The sequence below is a fragment of the Antechinus flavipes genome, chromosome 4 (genome assembly GCF_016432865.1).
Source record: "Antechinus flavipes isolate AdamAnt ecotype Samford, QLD, Australia chromosome 4, AdamAnt_v2, whole genome shotgun sequence".
Classification (NCBI taxonomy): domain Eukaryota; kingdom Metazoa; phylum Chordata; class Mammalia; order Dasyuromorphia; family Dasyuridae; genus Antechinus; species Antechinus flavipes.
Genome location: NC_067401.1, coordinates 393,228,037 through 393,251,603, shown reverse-complemented (window position 1 = coordinate 393,251,603; position 23,567 = coordinate 393,228,037). Strand labels below are relative to the sequence as shown.

Below are 23,567 nucleotides of genomic sequence, written 5' to 3'. Positions count from 1 at the left end.
GTAGTATCCCAAGTATAAGAGTTGGTAGGACAGTAAATTATTCATAACTAATTCAACCAATACGTGCTTGCTAGAGGTACATAACTAAATTTGCTAAACCAGAAGGCATATTGATCTAATCAACCATAACATCTATCCTGAATATAACATACTTACCAACACATTTGGGAGGTAGAGTCCATTTTCCATTTTTACAAATTATCTCATCAGATTCCTTCAGATGGTAGCCATTTTCACAAGTATATGTCACTTTATCCCCATTGTAATAAATCTTAGAAAGAAGATTTGCTGTACCATTCATGATGGTAGGTGGTTCCCCACATTGTATTTTATCCTTTATTTCTAAGGGAAAAAAATCCCCACAAATAAAAGAGAAAAGACTCTACTTATGTGAAAGATGTTCTGGTCAAATCTTGACTGATTATTACGAACCAATGCAATTTGGAGGCGCTGTCCATTTCCCATTTTCACAGCGTATTTCTTCTGATCCTTCCATTAGAAAGTTAAGCTCACACTCTATGTGAATTACTTTTCCATGCCGGAAGGTATTGGAATGAGTTTGCATTTTGGCATTTGGGGGCAATGGTGGCGGAGGACATCTATTTCTTCTTTCTTAAGAAAAGAAACTTGTACATTTAGTTATATAAGACATGGTGGGGGGAAGGGGAATTCTACTACAATCAGAAAAATTGGTACCAGCTGCTGTGAGACTCTGATTAAGTCACTTAACCTCTACAAGTCTCAGTTTCCTCATATTAAAAAATATGGGTAATGATTTTTTGCACTTCAAGTAATTGTAAGGAAAGTAGTTTAAAAGTCAGTTCCTTTATTCAGGAGACAGACTCAGATGTATTCAACTACTGATAGGACCAGTAGAAGAGAAAGAAACAAGAGAAAGAGGAGCTGTAGAAAGACTCTTGAACCTGGGAATGTAGATCCAATGCTGACACAAAGCCATAGTCCAAGATTCTTGCAGGGAGGCTTGAGAAATTCTGTCATTGAAACCCCTAAAAACTATATCATTGTCCCAAAGCAATAATACTAGATCTTTCTCCCCTTGATTCTCTTTTTAGGAACCTCTGGGCAAGAGGAAAGTCTATTTATCTTTTTTTGTTTTAAATGTCTACTTTGTCTTTATAAACAGTTAACTATTGTTATTTTATTGTTGGAATGTGCTTGCTGAAAATAAAATTGGGAAGAAGCAGCTGAGAGAGAACTAACTTTCAGAAGTCATTAAAATAAACCTTACAATAAAGTATTTTTCCAGAACACTTTCTCTGACTAGATTCTCAGAGCTGAAAAAAAGATAATGAGAATTACAGATCTTTTGATATTAGTTTCCAGAATGGAAGTAGAGTGTTTAGACCAGAAAATACATCTGAGTAATGATTCAAAATTAGAGTGATAGTAATAGGAAGGGTTGAAAAATCCTGATTACCACATCACAATACTATATTTTTGTATATAAACAAGAATATATGTGTTTATGTAAATGTATATATGTTATTATATACACACGTATGTTTTATATGCAACTGTGTCTACGCATGTGTATGTGTGTATATGCCCACATGTCCTTGTGGAAATTACATTGCAAAAGAGAATGGTATGTAAATTATGTGAGGGCAGAGACTTCTGTTTTGTATGTCTAGCACATTGTCTGGTATATTGTAGGGATTAATAAATTCTTACTTGTTTAACAAACAAATGTGAGTTATTATTATTATTATGAGCTAAAATTGCTAGTGGAAAGAGGAATGATTTTGGAGGCTGTAAGAGATGTGATTAAATCTCACATCTCTTACATAATAGCATTGTTAGCCTGTAAGTCACCAAATTTTAGTGTTCTCAAACATTTTCTAAAAGAGAAGAACTTATTTTTTGTGCCTTTTTGGCCACCTAATAAGGCCTAGGGAATCTTCATAATAATATTATTAAATGCCTAAAATACAATGCATTTGATTAAAAAGGAAATAAATAAAATATTTATAAAATAGATTAACAGACTCCAGGTTAACAATCCATGCTTTAAAAAAAAAAAAAAAGCTACAGTTGAAAGTCTACATGGATAGAGAAAATGACAGTTTCCTATTCCAACAATTCTCTCCCAAAAAAAATCATACCATTATGCAACTCTTATTATGATACATAATAGGCAAGACCATTGGTTTGGAGAGTTGGAACAAACTTTAAGTGAATCTATATTCAAGAAAAAAAAATATCTACTTAGAAGACAACAAAGTAAATCACTGGGGCATAATACTTTTTGCCATAAGGTTATAATACATTATTTTTCATCCTAATCAGGAATATAAAATAAATAATTTAAAAATTAATAAAATGGTAAGTAAATAAATAAGAGATGAATAAATGGAAAATAAATAAATAAAAGATTTATACAGGTTATTACAATCTTCTTCAAGGCTGAAAACAAAGACTAATTTTTGCCTTTTCAATGATGATTAAAGTTAAATTAATGTTTGTAGCATAAATTCAATATCAAATACATATATATGAAAGCAAAAGTGATTTCTACTTCTGCAGTATTAAATTTTTAAGTAAAAATTGTAATTCTTTGTTACATAAAGCTATCAATTCCATAATTTAGGTCTATGCCCTACACTTGTATACATGGTTCCAGGGCAAAAATGACTGGAAGAACTCAATATTTAGTCTAGAAAAAGTAAATTAAAGGAGAGAAAAGAGAACTATCTTCAAAATTTGGAAGAAATACAATGTAAAACAAGCCTACAACTTATTCTTTGTGGTGCTAGAGGGGAGGACTAATAGGTGGAAGATCACGAAAAATAAATAAATAAAAATAACTTTCTACAATGAAATGGTCCATTTTGTGGTTAGGTTACATCTAAACTAAGTACCACAGATTAAGAAAGATCACCAAAATGGTGAAGGTTTTAAATTAATGATTAAATGAGAGAGGACTCAAGAGGGTCATAATAACTGTATTTAAGTATCTGAAGAAATGCCACAAGGAAGAGAGATTTACTATACTTAATTCCACAATACAGAATTCAAAGCAAAGGATAAAAGTTGCCAAGATGTCAGTTGCAGTTTGGTATCTTAGAAACTGTCAGCTTTTAGTGGCTCAAAAACACAGTATTTCCTCATAAAGGAAACAACTGAATTTGACCATAAACATGATTTAAGAACCAAGCCATTTAAAAATAATCATTCAGGTGTTATGTACAGCAGTAAAAAAGTCTAGCACTCAAGATGCAATGCTAAATGTTGCTGTCAACACCAATCTACCACATTATTTTGAGATCTCTTGGTTTATACTTTCTTGCAATTATTAAGAGTTCATTATTTTAAGATTCTATCAAAACATTTAGAAAAGCAGCATGGATAAAGAGCTTGGCTCAGAGTTAGGAAGATATGGATTCAAGCCTTGTTTCCAACATATACTGATTTTGTGATCCTAGACAAATCATCTTAAGTGTCAGTGTCTCAGACAACTAGGATTACAAATTGCAGAAAGGATAGTGGCAGATAGATGTACTTATTAGAAATGAAATGAAATGATACATATATATGTATGTATATGTGTATATATGTGTTTATATGATATATGTTATTATTTAACATATGTGATGTATATGTAAAGTTACTATATATCATGTATGAGTGTTTGTAAACATTTATAATTTTACATTACTAAATCAAAATTTAGAAATCATTAAAGATTTATTTCAGAGTTCGGAAAGCTCCTACAGATTCAAATTGATAAATTTTATTTTAATGTTTATGAATATTAAGTAAAAAACCAAAATTACCTTCACACACTGGAGGTTCTGGGTACCATCCAAAATGATAGCATTGAATTAAATCTGACCCACTGAGATAGTAATTGCTAAGGCAGAAAAACTGAACTACATCTCCCTCTTCATAGGCTTTCTTCACAGGATCAAAGTGTCCATTTTTTATTACTCTTAAAGGAGAGCAGGTTAATTCTGAAAACAATGAATGAAAATATCAAGAAGTTAATGTCAGCAACAAAGAAAATTCACTTAATGTTTACATATGTTATTGTTCAGATATTGTTTTCCCCATTAGACTGTGAGTCCCTTGAAACCTGGAATAGTCTTTTGCCTTTTTTTGTATCACTATCTCTTAGCATTGTCTGATACATACTAAACACTTAATAAGTATTTACTGTCTATTTCTAAATGATAACATAATAATCATTCAAGGATTTTAAAATTTAAAAAAAATGAAACTTGATGATGTCCAAAAATGCTTCTATTAAAGATGACACAACTAGGTTCCTTAATGTAACTTTTAAAATAGAATTTAAAGGTCTCCCCTCATAACTGTATCAATATTTTTTGCTGAGACAATTGGGGTTAAGTGACTTGCTCAGGATCACATAGCTAGGAAGTATTAAGTGTCTGAGGTCAGATTTGAACTCAAGTCCTCCTGACTTCAGGTCTGGTGTTCTATCCATTGTGCCATCTAGCTGCCTCTATTAAATTTTTGAAGTCCATATCTTTTCACTATCATTAGCTAAAAACAAAGCAAAGCCTATGAAATATAGTATGTATCAATAAGATAGATTATATAAAATGAAAGAGAACAAAGGGAAAAAATTTTTAACAGAAGGAAATTTTTTCAAAGCTATCACCTACTGGTACATTTTGGAGTGAGAGACCATCCATATGGATGACATTCTGCCTCTTCAAATCTCTTTCCCCCAGGAGTAAAGTATCCATCATCACACATATATTGCAGTTTCTCTTTTATTCTGAAGATCTTCTGGATGGTGGAGTAATTCCCATTATATAACTCAGGGACCATGCAGGTTTCTAATAAAAATATTTTCCCAAAAAATTTCATGTTGAGGTCACTTTCTGGAAAAACAAACTACCACCACCAAACAGACACATATACATAAAACCTTCAAATCTATTATCACTTAATGTAGAATACTAAGAAATCTCAAAATCCTGGACTACTGATATTGAATAATATTTGGCCAGGGTAAGCTTAGAAACATTTCTAAGCACTTGATGTAAATCTTTGACATTCATTACTCTCTCTTTCTTCATTCTTTCATCCACTCACTTGAGCATGACTACTTTCTACTGCTCCACTTCATCCTATTCTTGTTGTTACTCATTTTTCATTTTCAAAGAGGACTAATGACATCACTTGGTGATATCTTGACTTACATATGAGTTAGATTTAAGTGAAGTAGAGTTGCACAGTCATCAGCCTCTGTCTTCCAGAGTAATCAAGGTTCAATAGCAAGACAAAAGTCAAGACGAGGTATGGCCTAGGATAATCTTGGCATCTTCAACGTCTGACCAAGCTCTAAGGACTAGACCTCTAGTATTAGCCCTTTTAAGGGCCACTCATCCATCTTTGTTGTCCTCGTGTCATCCATCTTTTACCTGTGGCTCCAAAAAGCTGCAGTATGCACAGAGGCCATACTATTCTCTTCCCAAAGTATACTACATCTTAAAATTATTTTTCTTTGCTCTCCTTCCAACTCAATTGAGACTCACAATAATTTTTAAAAAATCATTTGACTTGTAATCAAGGGCTATCAGTTTGAATCTTATAGCTGCTATTACTATTGTACACCTTCCATAGACTTAAAATGTATCAATTATAAATCCATATAGATTAAAAAAAAAGGTGTTCTCTTTTAACATGAAGCTATATTTTGGAAGATTGGGGGCTATCAAATAAATTGCTGCCCTTCTTATATGTAAAGGTATGGGATAATAAGATTTCTATTTTAAACAGACCATGGTGACCACCTAGGTCAGCTCCCACATTTTACAAAGATCATGCAAGTAGTAAGGAGAAAGGCCAAGATTTAAACTCAGATCTTTTGACTTTAAGTTCACTGTTTTGTTACTGTTATCATGCTGTCAGAGTAATGGAGAGGTTAAAATATTTATCCAACATTTAAATGATCCCCAAAGTAATTCTTTAACCTTTGTTTTTTTCATCTGAATGCCTGTCTCTTCAATAAAAGTCTTCATAATATTCCTTAATTTTCAATAGCTTTAGTCTCAGGGGAAGATTGTACTTTACCTATAAACACATGCATACACACACACACATACACACACACACCCCTTCCAAAAAAAAGTAATAACAGTAAAGGAACTTATCTAGACATATCAGAAGGAATTCAGAAGCATATACCAAGTTCCTTGTTACAACTTGGTTGAGAAGACCATCCCTGGGAAAGACATTGTATCACTTCTTCATTCTTTCCTCCAGTAGTTTTATATCCTGAAGTACATCTGTAATGAAGAGTTTCTTGAATTTTGTATAACATCTTCTGATTAGAAAAGAAGCCATTATGCAAGACTGGTTTGTTACATTTTTCTGTAGTAAAAAGAAATATTTTACCTCAGTTTTAATAATGCAATTAAGCTCTTTTGCACATAAATGATGAATTTAAGGAAGTGGAGGGAAATTAAATTGTATTTGAATTTAATTGTTTAAATTTCTTAGGCTCTCATTAAATTTTGAAAAACTCTAGATTCTAAGAAGTTAGAATAACTTTTCCAGATAAAATAATTTTAAAAAACAATAGGACATGCAAAGATGCTTTTAATTTTAAAATTTTGCATTTCCTGTCTCTATACATACAAATCCAAACTTCTTTCTTCCATGTCACTAAAGATGAATAAATCAACTATCTTTATCAAATATGGTGTTACAAAATATTGTATCAAACAGAATCATGATGTAAGAATATCAGAAAGGAGTATATCCTAGCTTCCCACCAAATCTCCTTCACAAATATCTAGAAAATGCACTAGAACAAATTCTCATTGAGAAATCTAGGAAGTCATAAAGACTCATTTTTCTAGCCCAGGTCAGATTAGGAGGACAAACAGAGAGGTAGGTATATTCTGAGGACAGAATCTGTCCAGAAAAGAGTACATGGCTTGTAAAGCAATCCAGTGGCTAAAGACTTGACAGAGAACCAAGATTATGTACTAGGACAAGAAGGACAAAGGCTGAAAGAGATACTGGGTGGATGGAGTAGTTCTCTAAAATAGTACAGATGCAGAACAGATGCCATCTGGCAGAAATATCCACTACTCAGTTCTGAATTGGACTGGGGACAGTAAAAGGGAATTTGCACTTAGCAGAGAGAATTAGTTGCAGTACAACCAACCAATGAATGGATAATTCTGATCCCAGGAATGGAGTGGGGACTCCATTCTAGCCTCCAGCCCAAACTGAAGTCTACAGTGGAATAACTAGGGCAAGAGTTTTAGAACAAAGGGGAGCCTAAAGGACAGAGCTAAGATAGCAGAGAGGAGCTAGAAAGTTACCTTAATTCTCTCCAGTTTCCCTTGGAAACAATGTTAAATTAAGCCTCCAAGAGAATTTAAGAGCGACAGAATCCACAAAAAGATGGAGGGAAACAATTTTCTAGGCCAAAATAACTTAGAAGGGCTTCAAGAAAGTTCTGTCTCACTTGGATAAAAGGGGGACATAGCCATCTCAAGTGGTGTCTAGGCAAGTCAGGAGGAAGGCTCTTAACTATAGAAGAGAATGGTAATCATGAAGCCCCACATAGCAAACCAGCGGTGAAACCTCCAGTCCCAGCCTAGGAGGCAAACTTCCAGCCCTGGAACACAGGGCACAACAGGCAAAATTAGACCAGGTTTGACTGTCTCCAGAGAAGAGTCTGCTATTTTTTAAGGTCTTCAAGTGAAGACTGAGGGCCCCTGTTACGGAGTGGAAAAGGATCATTCATCTTTTAAATGACAATTGAGACTACCCTAGCATAGGGGGCAACTGGTCAGTTCCAGATGCTGCAAGGCACAAAGTCAGTGATCAAGTCCCTAGTTTCCATTACAAGAAACTTCAACCAATGCTCCCTGTATCCCAGGAACAAAGTTCAATTTTAAAATAAACACACATGTCCCCCAAAAAAGAGTTCTGATTGTAGAAAACTACTCTGGCAACGTGGAAAATTAAAATATAAACACAAAAGAGGATAACAATGTTAAAATATCCACACGCAAAGTCTCAGAAGGGAATACAAATTTTAAAAGTTCAAAAAAGATTTTAATAATCAAGTAAGAACAGTAAAAGAAAAATTGGGGAGAAATGAGAATTATGTAAGAGAATTGTGGGGGAAAAGAGTCAACATCTTTAAAAAGGAACCACAAACATTGACTGAAGAAAACAACTTAAAAATTAAACTGGTCAAATGAAAAAAAATCAGTTGAAGAAAATAACTTCTTTAAAAGTAGAATTGGCCAAATGGAAAAGGAGGTACAAGAGTTAACTGAAGAAAATAATTTCTTACAAATTAGAAATGAGCAAGAGAAAGCTAACAAATTTATCAGACAACAAAAATCAATCAAACAAAATCAAAATAACAAAAAATAGAAGAAAATGTAAATACCTCATTGGAAAAACCACTGACCTGGAAAATACATTCAGGAGAGACAATCTAAGAATTAAAGGACTACCTGAAAGCCATGATCCAAAAAAGTGCCTGGACAGCATCTTTCAAGAAATTATCAAGAAAAATTGACCAAATATCCTAAAACTGAGAGCAAAATAGTAGCTGAAAGAATCTACTAATCTCCTCTTGAAAGAAATTCAAAATGAAAACTCCAAGGAATATTTTAGCCAAATTCCAGAACATCAAGGAAAACAGACTGCAAGCAACCAGAAAGAAATAATTCAAATATCAAGGAGCCAAAGTGAGGATTACTTAGAACTTAAAGGATTGAAGGGCTTGGAATAAGATATTCTGGAAAGCAGTGATCTTGGATTATAACCAATAATCAACTATCCCAGTAACATTGAGCATGGGAAAAAATAGTCATTCAATGAAAGGGGACTTTGAAATTTTTCTGATCAAAAAGTACAGAGCTAAACAGAAAATTCTATATTCAAAACAAGACTCAAGAGAAGCATAAAAAAGATTTGTAAAAAAACAAAAGGTATTCAATAAGGTTAAACTGTCTACATACTACATGGGAAGATGATGCATGTAACTCTTAAGAACAATATTTGTATTAGGATAGTTAAGAAGGAACATATATAGACAGAGGGTATGTGTATAAGTTGATTTTGATATGACATTAAAAAAATTAAGGAGTTCAAAAATTATTGTACTGAGAGAAAAAGAAAAGGTAAATCAAAATGGGTAATTATATCACATGAAGAAGCATGAAATACTCCTACTGTGGGGGAAAAGAAGATAGAGAGCAAGCATTGTTTGAACGTTATTCTTATTGAATTTAGCTCAAAAGGGGACAACATACACATTTAGATGAAGAAATCTTATCTTGGCTTATAGGGGAGTAGGAAGGGAAGGGAGAAAAGAAAGGGGAAAGGCAAGCTGATAGAAGGGAATACAAATTGAGGGAAATGAGAGTCAGAAGCAAAACAATGATGTGGAATGACAGAGTGAAAGGAGAGACAAAAAAGTACAAACAAGAGGAAAATAGAATGGAGAATAGAATTATAATTGAATGTGAATGGGATGAACTCTCCTATAAAGCAGAAGTGGATGGCAGAATTGGGGGGGGGGGGCGCGGAACTAGAACACTACAATACATTATTTACAAGAAACATTTGAAGCAGAGAAGCACAGAGAGTAATGATAAAAGACTAGAGCAGAATATATTGAGCTTTAGCTGAAGTTTTAAAAAATCAGGGGTATCAATCCTGATCTCAGAAAAAGCAAAAATAGAATTAATTAAAAGATATAAGGAAGGAAACTAAAACTTGCTCAAAGGTATCAGAAATAATAAATTAATATCAATACTAAACATATATGCATCAAGTACTATAAAATTTAGATTCTTAGAGGAGAAATTAAGTGAATTACAGAAATAGACAGCAAAACTATATTAGTGGATGACCTCAAGCTCCCCCTCTCAGAACTAAATGAATTAAAAATAAACAAGAGAGAAATTAAGAAGTTGAACAGAATTTTAGAAAGGTTAGATATGGTAGACTTCTGAAAAAACTGAATGGAATTAGAAAAGAATATATCTTTTTTCTCAGTGATAGATGGCACTTACACAAAAACTGACCTTCCATTAGGGCTTAAAAGTCCCAAAATCAAATAAAGAAAGGCAGAAATATTAAATGCATTATTTTCAGATCATGAGCAATAAAAATTATGTGCAGTACAGGGCCATGGAAAAATATATTAAAAATTAGTTGGAAACTACATAACATGATACTAAAAAATGAGTAGGTCAAACAATAAATCATAGAAACACTGAATACATAATTACATCAAAAAGAATAACAATAATGAGACAACATACCAAAATTTATGGATTATTTAGGGGAGTTTTTATCTCTCTAAATTGTTACATGAATAAAATAGAGAAAGAGCAGATCAATGAATTGGGTATGCAACTAAAAAAGCTAGTAAAAGAACAAATTAAAACTCCCTAATTAAATGCCAAATTAGACATTATAACAAGTGAGAAATTTTAAAAACTGAAAATAAAACAACTATTAACCTAAGAACAATAAAACAAAACAACCTTTGATTAATGTATCCCCAAAAAATTACCTGAATAAAAATTTAAAAGGTGAATTCACCACTAATGAAGAGGAAATTAAAGCAATAATTAGGAGGAGCTATTTTACTCAACTATTTGCAAATAAATCTGACAATATAAGTTAAGTGGATGAATATTTACAAAAATGTAAATTACCCAAATTAATAGAAGAGAAAATAAAATACTTAAATAATCCCATTTTAGAAAAACAAATTGAACATGCCATCAATGAACTCCCTAAGAATAAATTTCCGGAACCAGATGGATTTACAAGTTAATTCTACCAAACATTTAAGCATCAATTAATTCTGATACAATATAAATACCTGGAAAAAGGAGTCCTACTAAATTATGACACAAATATAGTACTGATACATACCTAAATCAGGAAGAGTCAAAACAGAGAAAGAAAATCATAGACCAATTTCCCTAATTAATATTGATGCAAAAATTTTGAATAAAATATTAGAAAGAGATTATAGGGATTTATCACCAAGATAATGCAATATGACCAAATGAGATTTATGCCAGGAATGCAGGGCTGGCTTAAGAAAATAACTATTAGCATAACTGACCATATCAATAAAAAAAAAACAGAGATCATATGATTATCTCAATAGATGCAGAAAAGAGCTTTTGACAAAATACAGCAATCATTTCTACTAAAAATACTACATAGCACAGAAATAAGTGGGACTTTCCTTAAAATGATAGACAGTATCTATCTAATAGCATCATTAAGCATAATCTGTAATGGAAATAAACATTCCAATATGATCAGGGATGAAACAAGAGTGCCCATTATCACATGGTACAAGATTACGGGTACAAGATTTAGACATAGAAATACCATGAGCAAAATAGGAGAGCAAGACATAATTTATCTGTCTATGAAGAAGGGAAGACTTTATGATCACACAAGAGATAGGGAGCAAATAAAAATGAATGCAAAATGAATAATTGTGATTACAGTAAATTTAAAAAGCTTTTCAAAAACAAAACCAATGCAATCAAAATCAGAAGGAAAGCAGAAAGCTGAGAAATTTTTATAGGAAACGTCTATGATAAAGGCTTCATTTATCAAATATATATAGAACTGAATCAAATTTATAAAAGTACAAGTCATTCTCCAGTTGCTAAATGGCCCAAAGATATAAATGACAATTTTCAGATAAATAAATTTAATCTATCTATAGTCATATTTTTTAAAAAATGCTGATCATCAGACTGCTTACCCTCTTGGGAAGAGGGAATAGAAAGGAAGGAAAAAAATTTAGAACTCAAAATCTTATAAAAATTGAATGTTGAAAACTGTCTTTATATGTAATTGAAAAAAATAAAATACTACTTATTAAAACAAACAAACAAAAGGTCATTCTAAACCTGTAGCACTTTCTACCAGGATAACAGTGATTGAATCCAATAGCAATTTTCTGAATCCAATAGCAAACAAGGACAAGGCAATAGATTCAACTCTACATCAAGAATTTGCCAGACTCAAACCAGTAAGTCAGTGAATAGTGTCCATGAATCATATCATTTGGGAACATAGCTTACACGTAAGCCCAAGCTGGGAAAGCAGTGAAAAGATGCAAAGGAAAGATTAGAATAGATTTTCCTCCCAGAAATGTACAGAAATCAGCACTAGCATAAAGTCTAAAGTCCAGAAATAGTCTGGAAAAATAAGCAATCACAAAAGTAATTCCACCAGTAAGAGGTGACAAGGAAACTCAAGACACAAATCCAGAAGAGAATAATGCAAAAACATCTACAACAAAAATTTCTAAGGAAAACACAATTTGGACAGAAGTCCAAACAGAATTCTCCAAATAGTAAAAGCAAGAGTTTAAAAAGGAGGGATAAAAAGTGATTTTTTTAAAGCCAAATGACGGAAGTTAAGGAAAAAATGGGGGGGGGGGGAGAGAGGAGGAGAGGGAAGGGAAGGGAAGAATATAGAGAAAGGGAATAATGATAGAAGAGAATTAACAGTTTGACACAAGAAGTACAAAGCTTTCCCCGAAAATTATATCAACCAAATAAAAACTAATGAAACTTTTATGAAAGTTTTTTAATGAAACTTCAAGAAATATTAAAACAAATTCAAAAGATAGCAAGAAATAGAAGAAAGGTGAAGTATCTCCCAGCAAAAACACACCTGGAAATCAAGATTAATGAGAGCAAACTTAAGAATCACTGTACTACTTAAAAGCCATGATCAAAAAAAGAGTCTGTATATCATATTTCAAAAAAGTCATAGAAGAAAATTGCCCAGATCTCAGAGAGAAAACTAGAAATTGAAATGATCCACTCATCACCTTCTGAAGGAAACCCATAAATGTAAGTTTTCAGGAACATTACTGCCAAAATCCAGAATTTCTATACCAAAGGAAAATATTGAAAAAAGCCAGAAAAGAAAGAATGAATTACTAAGGAAGCACAATTAGCTTATGAGTTAGCAACCACTACAATAAAGAAGCAGAAAACTTGGAATAGGATTCCAGAAGGCAAAGACCCATTTGTACAGCCAAAAATAACTTAGCAACAAAACAGTATAATCTTAAGGGAATTGGGGTATGTGTGTGTGTGTGGGGTAAGATTTCTAAAGAAATAGTCTACATCTAAGCATTTCTGATTTTTTTTAAAGACCAAAATAAGTAGAAATTTTGATATTCAAATACATGATTCAAGAAAAATATCAAAATAGTAATTATAAGTGAGTTAACACAAGGGATTTAACAAAGTTATATTTTACATTTTTATATGGAAAGATGGCATATATATTCCCTCAGAATTATCATTATTAGTAGTCAAAAATGAAGTCTAATGAGATAGAGGACTGAAGATTGATTATGTTTTAATGATCTTAAAAAGGATGGAAAAGTAGAGGAAGAAGAATACACTGGGAGGATGGTGAAGGAAGAAGAAAAATGTGAAAGTTATTTTACGTAGATGAGATATGTGATTCGAAGTCTATATAAGAAAAAAGATGTGGGGAGTACAGACAAAACTTGAATCTTACCATCACCTAACTGGTCAGAAGAGGGAAGAATACAAAAATAGACACACAATTGGGCTCAGAAATACATTTCAGAAAACTGGGATAAAGGAGGGAAAAGTGTTAAGTGAAAGGAAGAATGGTTAAATCGGAGGGATTGTGCATCAAAGAAAAGATTAGTCAGAAGCAAAAAAAAAAATCTCTTTTAAAGAGAGATCAGGAAACAAAGAAAGAAACAATATAAGAAAATGAAATTAAGGGTAACACATAATTAACCATCATAACTGTAAATGTAGACTGTATATACTCGTCCATAAAATAGAATAGGGTAGCAAAATGAACTACAAGCCAGAATCTATGTTGTTTATAAAAAACATACTTGAAACAGAAAAATATGCAAAATTAAAATAAGGGGCTAAAAAGAATATATTATGAATCAACTAAAGTAAAAATAAAGTCAGTAGTAGCAAATATGATCTCAGCAAAACAACAGCAAAAATAGTCCTAATTAAAAGCTGTATTTTCCTGAAAAGCACTACAGATCAAAGCTGCTTAAATTGTGAGACACAACCCCATGTGGGGTCATGTAAGTGAATGTGAAGGTTGCAAAAAATTTGGTAACAGTAACAATTTTTTTTATGAAACTTCAAGAAATATTAAAACAAATTCAAAAGATAGCAATTCTTCCAATAAGATAGCACTATTCTTCCAAGATTTAATTTATATGTAAAAATAAAACAAGCATACTCACCTCATTATTATACAAATTTGCTTTCATCTCTAGTAAATGATAAAATATGTATACCAAAGAATTATTTTTAAAAAATTTCTTTATGATTTATTGTCAGTAAATGTTTGATTTGTATATTTATTATATATACCTATATCCCTAGGGCTGCTTAAAAATTTCTTAAGCAAAAAGGGGTCACAAGTGAAAAAAATTAATAATCTCATAGCTATATAATAAATAGCTATAGCTAATAAATTAATATCACTACTAACATATATGCACCAAATGATATAGCATTTAAATTATTAAAAGAAAAACTAAAATATTTATAAGAAGAAACATATTGTAAAAAAAAATATTTATAAGAAGAAACATATTGTAAAACTAGGGGAACTTAGTTTATTCCTATCAGTTCTCTCTAACCCTCCCTTATACTCCCAAATAAATAAATAAATAAATAGTCTGAATAGAATTTTTTGAAAATTATATACAAAAACCCTATAGAGAATATTAAATGGAACTAGAAAGGAATATATCTATTACTAAACTTTATATAGAACCTTCACAAAAATTCACTATGTGTTAGGGCATAAAAATCACACAGATAAATGCAGAAAAGCAGAACTACTAAATTCATTTTTAACCAATTACAATAAAATAAAATATTATATTCAATAAAGGGCCATTGAAACAAAGATTAAAAATTAATTGGAAACAAAATATTTTAATCCTAAAGAAAGGATATGTCAAAGAACAAACTATAAAAACAATCAATAATTTCATTAAAGGCAATAAAACCAATGAAACAACATACTTAAACTTTTGGGATGCAAACAAAAAAGTGCTTGGGGGGGAAATTCACATCTCAAAATATTTTTATTAATAGATAGAAGAAAAGGAAAATCAATGAACTGGCCATGCAGCTAAAAAATCCTTATAAAACCATTAAATTACAGTTCTTCGATTAATGCCTCATGAATACTGATGAAAGAAATTTAAATAAAATATTATCAAGGAATATATAGCAACATAGAAGCAAGGTGAGAGATACTATGATTAGGGAAGATTTATATCAGGAATTAAGAGTTGATTCAATATCAAGAAAATTAAAAATAATTGAGAAAATTAATAATAAAAGCAACAAAAAACATACAATTATATCAATGAAGAAAAAACTTGACAAAATGGGATATCCATTCCTGTTTTTTTTTTTTTTTCCTAAGATACTAGAAAGCTAATGAATGGAGCTTTCCTTAAAATGATAAGTAATTAAGTATCTAAAATTAAAGTTGTCTTTACCTGTAATGGAGATAAGCTAAGACCTTTGTAAAGGAGTAAAAATAGATGTTTATTAACATCGTTAATATTTAACATAATTGTAAAATATTAGCTTCAGCCCTCAAACAATAAAAAGAAGTTGAAGTAATAAATATAGGAGAAAAAGGAAACAAAATCAGACAACCTAACTTCAGCAAAGTTTCAGAATATAAAATAAACCAATAGAAATCATCATCATTTCTGTTACTAACATAATGCAGCAAGGAAAGACAAATTCCATTTTAAATGATCACAGAAAATATAGGTAAGTTTAGGCAGTCTAATAAATATGGTATCATCTTTTAATTTAGTTGAGTCTATACATATCAAACTACCATAGTTTATTTTATAGAACTAAAAAAATAATAATATCAAAATGCAATTAGAGAAACAAAAGCCAAGAACATCAAAGAATTTATGAAAAAAAAGTAGAAGGAAGGGGCCTAGTAATATGGGATCTCAAATTATACTACAAAGTCATAATCATCAAAAAAAAAAAGCTAAGTTTTTACTGGTTAAAAAATAGAAAATCTGAACAGTGGGATAGATTAGGCACATAGTACATAGAAAGAATTAAGCACAGTAGTAGTGTTGATAAATCCAAAAACCCCAGAAATGGGGGTTTGGACTAATTGTTTTACCAAAACCACAGAGAAAGTTAGACATCAATATGATAAAAACTAGTTAGTTATAAACCAGAATCCCATATTGATACCAAGATAAGTTCCAAATGGATACAACACCAGATATGACTTCACAAAGAAATTAAAGTTACATTTGTCAGATAAATAGATAGGGGATACATTCATTAATAAACAAGAAATAGAAAAGTTCACAAGAGCTAAAATGAATAATTTTCATCAATTAAAATAAAAAAGATTTTTTTAATGCATCTAAAATTAGAAGAGAACAGATAAATGCAGGGAGGGGAATCTTTGTGACAATAATATCTCAATTTAGAGAGATATAGGGAACTGACTCAAATTTATGAGATTTAAGAACCATTTCCCAACTGATAGATTATAGTTTTTGAAAGCAGACATCTAAATTATCAATAGCCAATCTATTTTTGTGTCAAGTCCTCAGACTTGCTTTATGACCATTAGTTATTCTCTAGAGGGAAAATCCTGATGTGGACACTTCTTCCACCAATATAGAATTCAATCCCTGCAATTTATCTGTGATTTGATAGATAAATCCTAGAGAATTGCTTGAAGCACTTAGAGAATTAAGTATTATAATTCATAATCTCACAGGAGTATCTGAGGAAGTATATGAAGATACCTCTTCCTAACTCTAAGCCCAGATTCTATTTTCTATCCTACATGCTTTTTTAAATTAAGCAATTCATAAAGTTTTATTTTGTCCCTGACATATTCAAATTAATTGCATTCATAATCAAAAACATTTTGTTGAGAAATGAAAGCTGACTTACTGAAACACTCTGGCTTTGGAGACCATCCTTCTGATGTACATGTAGTTTTATCTTCTTGTTTCCCAGTCTTAGTTGTATATCCAGCCAAGCAAAAAAAAGAAAGCTTTTTGTCCAGGGTCATTGGAAAGTAATGATTTTTAAAAGTATAGTAAAATTCAGCAATCCTTCCATTTTCAACATGAGGCATTTCACAGGATATATCTAAAAAAAGTGGAGGTGAGTGAGAAAGATTTTATTTTTATATTGTTGGGGTTTTTTTAATAAGATTTTATTTTTAATCAACAAAAATTCTCTTTTCCTCCCATTCCACACCATCCCTAACCTCTGCCCAATTGAGAATGTATAAACAAACAAAACAAATTTCAACATTGCTTATACCTAAAGAAAAATATGTGTAAAATGTATGTGTGTATCAATCTGTACTGAGTACTTCATCTATCTCTGGAGGTGGGGTAACATATTTAAATATTTGTCATTTAGAATTGTGGTTGATTATTACATTGATTCAAGTTCCTAAGTCTTTTTTTTGTGTGTATGGTAAGACAATCAATATTAAATGACTTGTCTGGCGTCACACCGTTAGCATCAAGTAGCTGAGGCCAAATTTGAGTGAGGTCCTCCTGACTCCAGGACTGATCTTCTATCCACTGCACCATCCAGCTGTCCCAAGTGCCTAAGTTTTTCTTTCTTTCTTTCTTTTTTTAAATTTATTTATTCATTTATTTATTTATTTTAAATAACTTTTTATTGATAGAACCCATGCCAGGGTAATTTTTTAACAGCATTATCCCTTGCATTCACTTCTGTTCCGATTTTTCCCCTTTCTCCCTCCACTCCCTCCCCCAGATGGCAAGCAGTCCTTTACATGTTGAATAGGTTACAGTATATCCTAGATACAATATATGTGTGCAGAACCAAACAGTTTTCTTGTTGCACAGGGAGAATTGAATTCAGAAGGTATAAATAACCTGGGAAGAAAAACAAAAATGCAAACAGTTTATATTCATTTCCCAGTGTTCTTTCTTTGGGTGTAGCTGCTTCTGTCCATCTTTGATCAATTAAAGCTCTCTTTATTGAAGAGATCCACTTCCATTAGAATACATCCTCAAACAGTATCGTTGTTGAGGTATATAATGATCTCCTGGTTCTGGCTCGTTTCACTTAGCATCAGTTCATGTAAGTCTCGCCAGTCCTCTCTGTATTCATCCTGCTGGTCATTTCTTACAGAACAATAATATTCCATAACATTCATATACCACAATTTATTCAACCATTCTCCAATTGATGGGCATCCTTTCATTTTCCAGCTTCTAGCCACTACAAACAGGGCTGCCACAAACATTTTGCCAAGTGCCTAAGTTTTTCAAAGCTATCTCCATATTTCCCTAACCTTTCTTTTCCTTTGTTCCCAATCTCTATATTGTTCTTTTCTCCTCTTTTCCTACTCTTCTCTTAAGAACATTAAGCTATATCATAACCATTCTCAGCCCTTCTATTTAATCTTTCTCTATCATTCCAGACAATGATAGGGAAACATGTATGTTTCCATATAAGATTGTAAGTACTTTGTTCTTGTTTAGTCCCTTATTATTCATATGTATATATCTGTTTATGTTTTTCTTAACTCCTGTATTTAAATTTGAAAGTTTCTATGAGGCTCTCGAATTTTCATCAGCAATTATATGATGAATTATAGATTCATCAGCTATATGATATAGTGGATAGAGCACTGTACTTGGAAAGAGGAAGGCATTTTCAATACACCTATTAGCTGTGCAATCCTGGGCAAATTACTTAACCCTGTTGCTTCATTTCCTCAATTATAAAATGAGCTAAAGAATGAAATGGCAAACGAGTCCAATATTCTAGCAAAAAAAATAATAAAAATGGGGTCACAAAGAATCAGGCACAACTAAAAATGAATGAACAAATAATCTCCCCAAAAAGGATTATATTGTTTTACTAGTAAGTTATCCCTGGCAGTAAACTTATATCCTTTGCCTTTCTGGAACATCATATTCTAAGGCCTCTCCTTCTTTAATACAAGTGACTGCTAACTTGTGTGTGATGTTGACATGGCTACTCATTCTTAAATTATTTATGACTGCTTGGAATTTTTTAATTTGGTTAGAAGTACTAGATTTTACCTATAATGCTTCTTGACATTTTTATTTGGGGGTTTCTTTTAGGAAATGATTGGTAGATGCTTTCTACTTCCACTTTGCCTTTAAATTCTAAAATATATGAATAATTTTCTTTTAAAATTTCTTGAAATATTGTGTTTAGTTTCCTTTTTTTTGTTTTGTTTTGTCATTGCATTCAAACAGTCTAAGAGTTTTTTTTAAAATTTTCTCCTTGATTTATTTTCTAGCTCAGTTGTTTTGCTATAAGATGTTTTACATTTTCTTTTTAGTCTCTTAACTTTGTTTTGAATTTTTTTTTTTGTTTTCTCATGGGATCATTGACTTCTATTTGATCCATTCTAATTTTTAGAGAATTCTTACTTGGACATAAGTAAAGCTTCTTTTTGGTCTGGTATTCCTACCATAGTTATTCCTTACATGTTTCAGGCTGGTCTGGAACTGAGACACTACTCTTCTTGTAGGGTCTAAACCACACTATTAGCACTAGATTATGAAAATCAGCCTTACACTCCACCACTTCTTACTCCTGAATACCCTTATCCCTTCACCCTTGAGGACAGATCTTTTCTCAGTCTATCCTGGATCTATCTATAACTGAGGCAGGATAGTGAGTGAAAAAGCTTTCAGTTGACATCTGTTCTGGTACTCTACATGATGTGACCCTGTATGGCTCTAGGACCTCCCCTTTTCTTATTGCCTTGTCTCTCTCTTCATTGCAATGCTCTACAGAACAATGGATACACCCCTTCCCCAGTGTCCACCGAACTGTGTGCTTCTCTGTGCAGAAATGATTGTGAATTTTCTGAAATCTCCTCATCAGGATTTGATCTGTTGCATTTTCTAAATTATTTGGAGTATTTCAGAAGGAGAGATGGTGGAATTGAGATTGGAGAAAATCTTGGTGATGTTTAAAAAAAGATAATAAAACAACTTAGTAAAAATCTTGAAAAAGAACATGCCCTCCTTAATTCCAAAGGAATAAATAAAGAATTGTGGCAAGAATAGGAAAACAGCTTAGCAAAAATTAGATTTAGATGAACAAATTACAGCATATTTCATAGTAAATTGCAAATGAATAACTGACTAAATATTTAAGATCTTATCATAAAAAATCAGAAGGGAAAGAGGCCATATATTTTTCACAGCTCTGTATGAGGATGTATTTTTAACAAAACAAAGAATGGAAGCAATTACAAAGACTAATACAGATAATTTTTTATTACATGAAACTGAAAAACTTTAGTGTGAGCAAAATGCTATTCAGATAAAAAAGAATAGTAGTTGACTGAGAAAAAAAAAAAACACCTTTGTACCAAATATCTCGGATAAGAATTTGATACCCAGGATAAGGTAGAAAACCAATACAAAAATATAAAACCAAATATTATTCCCCTACAGATAAGGGATAATAGATCCACCTTGATCATAATGGATGTTTTGGAGATATATTGTTGCAGTCCCTTTTTGCCTGGATTTATTATTAATCATATTGGTCTATAATAATATAATCTATAATCTATATTGGTCTTTCTCTCTTTTCTCTACCCTTCCCTGGTTTATGCATTAGGATTATATTTGTCTCATAAGTAAGAGTTTGGTAAAACATTTTCTTTCTCAATTTTTGAGAGAATTTTATCTCTATAGAAAAAAATTGTTGCATCAAGAGACTGGAAATGAAAGCTCCTAAGAGTAGTTGGTACCCACAAGAATTGGAGAGATTATAAATTGAGGGATGAGATGTGAAACTAATAATAAAGAGAATCATCATGGGGAAGTTAAGTGGTAGAATTGGACTGCACAAATTGGTATACAGAACAATTTCTTCCATATAACTCTGCTTCTATCTATAGTTCCTCTCTCATGAATTGATACTTCTAAGAATGAGGCACAAAAGGAAATAAAAAGGATGACAGGGCAAAATATATAAAAGTATTAATATGCAAATTGGTTACAAGAGGTAGCTCTAATACTTATTAGTTGTGTGATCTTAGTCAAATTACTCAAACTTTAGTAACATGTTTTTTCTTTTATTAAAAGAAGATAATACTAGCAATACCATCTTTTTTGAGGTTGTTGTGAAGCTAGGTCAATTTAAACATTTCTATTCTTCTGGACATTTTTGTCATATTAATCTATTGTGTTATATAGACTATAAGGTCAAAATACTGAAATTTTATAAATGGTATTTGGATTAGATTCAACTTCTTATAAAAATTGTCAACTATTTCAATGTCTGATTCTTTTATTATTCCTAACTTTTGAAATTTTTTTTTAATGAGGTAATTTTTTGTAAAGAAAAATTACCATTTCATTCAAGGAAAAATATCTATGCTAAATAACAAGGAAAATAATATTTACAGAGAACATAATAATGTTTTTCAGAGGGCAAAAGGACAACAAGAGCACACAAACACACAGGTTAGATATTTTAGATTTATATTTTTAAAGGGTATAATTTTACCTTCTGCAAAGAGTTCTCCTGAAAAAATCAGTATCATGGTAAAAGCCAATCCTTTTAGCCTCATCTTCACTGGTTTAACAAAGCCATGAACTATGCTGAAAGCACAATGAAGTTTTTCTTAATGAACATATATAGAATTTCTCTGGAAAAAAGTTAATCATTTACAGTAGTTATCTATATTTCTTTTTAAACATAACTTTCATATTTCACTTAAATCATTCAACAATTTATACTCAAATAGGAAGATTAAATTGCCCAACATTATTTTAATATCCTGACATTATAGGGAAAAGCAGAGTTGTTAAATAATTAACTCTGACAACCTTTAAAGGAGGAGAAAAATTAACATCCTAAATTTGAGTAAAAACCAAGTCCATAGAGCAAAGTCCATTGGTGCCACCAATTTCTCTTTCTATTATTAACCAAATTGGTATTTGGACAATGCACTAGTGACTTCCACAAAAAATGTTTCTAAGAAAGTATGGATGCCTCACTTTTTCTTTAGGTTTATTATTGGACAGAGGGAGGACTTAAAACTGTAAAAAGAGTTAGGTTGAATGGGAAAAAAAAATATTTTCCTGACGTACCTGGGCAAGAACTAAAGAAAGTGGGATAGGTAAAGAGGGCTTGTGTATAATACATGGTAACAATTAACTGAGTTATGAATAATGAAAGATAAAGAAAAATCAAGAAAGAGCTATGAAAAGATGGACATGTTGGACCCTAACCTTGGGCCCTTGACTAATTTATGAAAATTATTAACACCAATATTTTCTGAAATCACTAAGATTATGTTTAGACTTGCTGGGTCCACAGAAGGAACATTTGTCCCATAAACTGAACCTTGAACCCAAGCAACCAGTTGCTGTTTTGACTAACTCTGTTTTTAACAGATCCTGTGACTAAGCATCTGTTTGAAAAAGATTCTGTTTTTAGTGGTTTGAGTATTCCTAATCTGACTGAGAGCCATAATTATGGATATAAACTTTTTTCCCTCTCCTCTCCACCCTCACCCCTGCCCAATTGCCAAAGAGTTATCTCTACTATTTGGCCTACCTGCTTTGGCAAAATAAAGCCTTGATTCAAAGAGATTCCTGTGGGAATATTCTCTGACTCCTAACAAAGTGTTCTCCCACAGCAATAGGAAAGACACATTATAGGAGATAGTCCCATTAGCAGGCAACAAGCAATACCACAATCTGGGATAGTTTAACTCTTGGACAAGCAAAGCCCAAAAAAGGAGCAGCCTTAAAATGAATTGTAGAGAGGACAATTCACAAAGGAAAAAAAAATGTTTTTTAATAAAGCTAACTTAAGTAAACAGCAATGGCAACAGCAGCAGCAATAACATATACTTCAAAGAGATAAACAAAATGGAGCCTACAAATGTTAGTTAGATGTCAATTAATCTCTTTTAAAAGTAAAAATTCTAGGCTTTGGGATCATGAAAATTTGGGTTCAATTCTTGCCTCAAATATACATTGGCTGTGTGACTATATGAAAGATATCTAACTTCTCAATACTTCCAAATCATTTCTTAAGACAATAAGTTATAGAAAAGTGTTGATTTACACCACAGGAAGAAATTTCCATTTTGGGAATTGCTTATACTGATTAAATGAATGGTCTGAACAATTTTAAAACAAAATAAAACCTTGCTGTGAAATTGTTCAACTCTGGATAGTTGGATTTCTCTCAGGAAATGTGAGTATACAGTTTAAATGTAATTGTATAAAACTGAATAATTTAGTATAGTAATATACACACATGTTAAATTGAGGTTATGCTGACATCTAATGGTAACTTGAGTTAGTTACAGTCAAACAATAAGGATGACACTTGCAAAGCTTTTAAAACAAAACTTTTATAAACATTTAAACTTAAAACTTTTCTAAATAAAACAAATTTTAGAATGTTATTTCATTTTTTCTAGACAACATATTG

General features: G+C 31.6%; 1 protein-coding gene across 1 annotated transcript in view; it reads right to left on the bottom strand.

Moving 5' to 3' along the window:
- The window catches only part of F13B (coagulation factor XIII B chain), a 36,899-nt gene extending 16,776 nt beyond the window's left edge, over positions 1-20,123 (bottom strand). The window contains exons 1-6 of the mRNA XM_051998717.1: positions 17,019-20,123; positions 6,178-6,363; positions 4,647-4,823; positions 3,795-3,971; positions 433-612; positions 157-342 (exon numbers count right to left, since the gene is read on the bottom strand). Coding sequence (XP_051854677.1) covers positions 157-342; positions 433-612; positions 3,795-3,971; positions 4,647-4,823; positions 6,178-6,363; positions 17,019-17,205 — 1,093 coding nt within the window. The 5' untranslated portion in view covers positions 17,206-20,123. The remainder of the gene's footprint in view (positions 1-156; positions 343-432; positions 613-3,794; positions 3,972-4,646; positions 4,824-6,177; positions 6,364-17,018) is intronic.
- Between the last annotated feature and the right edge of the window lie 3,444 nt (positions 20,124-23,567).